Source organism: Pinus tabuliformis, chromosome Q (assembly GCF_031772625.1).
Source record: "Pinus tabuliformis cultivar Carrire ecotype Pingquan chromosome Q, CPIR1, whole genome shotgun sequence".
In the NCBI taxonomy this organism is placed as follows: domain Eukaryota; kingdom Viridiplantae; phylum Streptophyta; class Pinopsida; order Pinales; family Pinaceae; genus Pinus; species Pinus tabuliformis.
The window spans coordinates 1,226,111,239-1,226,113,875 of NC_142296.1; the positions used below are offsets into that span (position 1 = coordinate 1,226,111,239).

A 2,637-nucleotide genomic window follows, 5' to 3' on the forward strand; every position below is an offset into this window, starting at 1 on the left:
CCATCTAACTATGCAACTCTCTAGGTTTTTTCAGGGATCAGATTCCTCCCTGTATTTTACAATCTCTTGGAGTCGGTCCCCTTCTAGCTTGAACCTTTCTCTTATGGATAGCTTGATCTTATCCCAATCACGAAGGGTGTTGTGGAGTGCTCCCTACCAGCGTACAGGGGTTGCTTGCAATGTAATGTCTAGAAACAATACCTTGTGGCTTTACCTTATGGTTCTATAAACCTTATTTAGAAATACGTCTACCGAATCTATGCCATGGAAAGTGGGATAATCACTTACCTCTGTTCCAATCCAGTTGATGCAACATGTCGTAGCGTAACTTTTGGTATCGACTTTGTATCCTCCTTGTTGCCAAGCATCCCATGCAGCCTCAGATCCAACCTATGAGCTCTGTATACTCCTCCAACTGATTGATCCTTTCGACGTGGAATTGATGTAGTCCTCCCTCCTTCCCGTTGTTAATCGATAGAGCTGGTCTAGCATTCCAGGTTCATCTCTATCATCTACTGTTTCCTTGAATCTCAGTCCCTGCTATGGATCCAGTGGCTGTATCACCCGCATCCCCTCCACCTCAAAGATCATCAACTCTTTCTTGAGATCGATGACAACATAATTCTCATAATCCCAATTAATGCCAAGAAGTGCTGGGTAAGGATCTTTGTCACCCATTATATCTATCACCTCAAAATCTGCATGTGTCTTCACTCTTGCTACATCTACTTCCACATCTTCCAACCTTCCGATGGGCAGAATGCAATACTGGTTATCCATCCGCAGTTGGATTGGTGAATACTTCAACTGTGGTTTCCCTAGTGCCTCCCATGTTTTCCTGGGCAAAATGTTAACGTCTGAACCCAGGTCTAACATTGTATCTTTGATCTGGAATCTTGTAACTTGTGCGTCAATTCTGAATTCCTTTCCTATTCTCTTCTTATTTCTTCAGACTCTTCTCGTGTGATTCCTGGGAGATTCACCGAGATTCTTTCTTCCCCAGTTTCTCCTTCTATCATAACTGCTTTCAGACTCCTACACAGCTCCCCTAACATTTGATCATTGTCGACAATGTGCAAGAACATTGTGAGCCATTCCTCAACCAGGTGGGAAATAGTGGGTTTTTTCAAATCAGACACCTTTTCCTTCTGGGATTCCGCCAAGTTTTCAAACAACTTTTCTCCCTCCTGATAATATTTCTTCTGTTGTCCAAGGTTGTATGATCGCTTTGGGGAAGCTACTCGAACAATCGGGGGTTGGTCTGGCGCACCCTGGTTAACCCCCATCTTCTTTCTGCCCCTGGTGACTATGTTTATGTTGGACAGTGGAATTATTTCAGTAGCCCTTGGTTCTGCATTGATCAAGTTAGTCCCTCGTTTCCTGGTTCGCTCTTCCCATCTCACAATCAACTCGGGGCAATCCTCTGTTGCATGTGCGTTAACTCGACATTGAGAGAACCAAGGTCTTCTTGGAAGAGGACAGTCCCTGTTAACATGTCCTTCTTGGTCGTAGTTGTAGCATTGCACAGGTCCCCTACCCCCTTTTCTTCCTCCTCTCATTCCTCCTCCTCCTCCTCCTCGCCCTCCGCGAGTAGTCTCATTGATCTTGAATGTCGACCAGTCTAGCCGCTCTGCTAGTGCATCCAATGCTCGACACTAGTCTGTGTGGTGAGTCGTGGATGCACAAAACTCATAGTAGTTATTGTTTGGTACGTTTGAGTACTTCTGCAATATCGGACACAACCGTGGTGAATGTCCATAGCTCCTACAGACCTCATAGTACTCAGTTTAGTTTTGGCTCGGGAATTCTCCTTGAGATCCTATTGCCGCAACTCCTACTGTAGGAGGAGCCCCTAATGGTTCGGTGGGCCCTGATGTAGTACTAAGGCCTCTCAATCTTGGGCACTCAGTCATGACGTGACCTTCGACCAAACAATGGGTGCACCACACGTTGGGTCTCGCTGGGTGGATCGGTTGTAAGTCTTTCAACTTCTCCGTTAGGCTAACTATCTAGTGTTGGAGTCCCATGATCAATGGATCTTGTGACCTTGCCCCTTTTCGCTCCCCCCCAATACCCATGTGGATACCCTGCCATAGCCTCAATACGAGTTTCTTGCTCTAGATCATCCTGTAGGGTCTTAATCTTTTGTTTTGTTAAGGGCGTCTAGGTAAGGGGTAGGAGTGCCTTGATAAACCAATCACTCTAGTGATTGGGGTCTATGGTGTAACTCAGCTTTTCGATTGCATCCTTGAACCTCTTCATCAACTCCCAAGCGGTTTCTCCTTCCCACAGTTTGATCTCCCATAACTCCGACAACCCTTGCTGATCCATTTGGGGAAGCTCGAATTCTTGCACGAAGCTCTTCTTAATGTCGTCTACGGTCAGATTTTGGTTTAACTCCGCCCATTTGATAAACCACCTAGGACTCTCTCCCTAAGGGTGGTCTAGGATTCGATCAACTTCACGTTGCCGAGCGATTGGTGAGCTCTCCATATGGATTTTCATAGGTACCAATGTTTCTCCACATCCTCGTTCCCTCGGCCAGAAAACTCTGGGTATCTCGTAAAGGGTCTTGCCATTATGGCATGAGTTTGTGCTAGAAGCATAAAGCCTTGGGTTCTCGACCATTGAGATCCT

The 2,637-nt window shown here is 46.0% G+C and overlaps 1 protein-coding gene across 1 annotated transcript; it reads right to left on the reverse strand.

The window, feature by feature from the left end:
- Positions 1 to 540: 540 nt before the first annotated feature.
- LOC149224211 (uncharacterized) lies at positions 541 to 876 on the reverse strand. Its single transcript, XM_089388118.1, has one exon. The coding sequence runs from the start codon at positions 874 to 876 to the stop codon at positions 541 to 543; it is 336 nt and encodes a 111-aa protein (XP_089244244.1).
- Between the last annotated feature and the right edge of the window lie 1,761 nt (positions 877 to 2,637).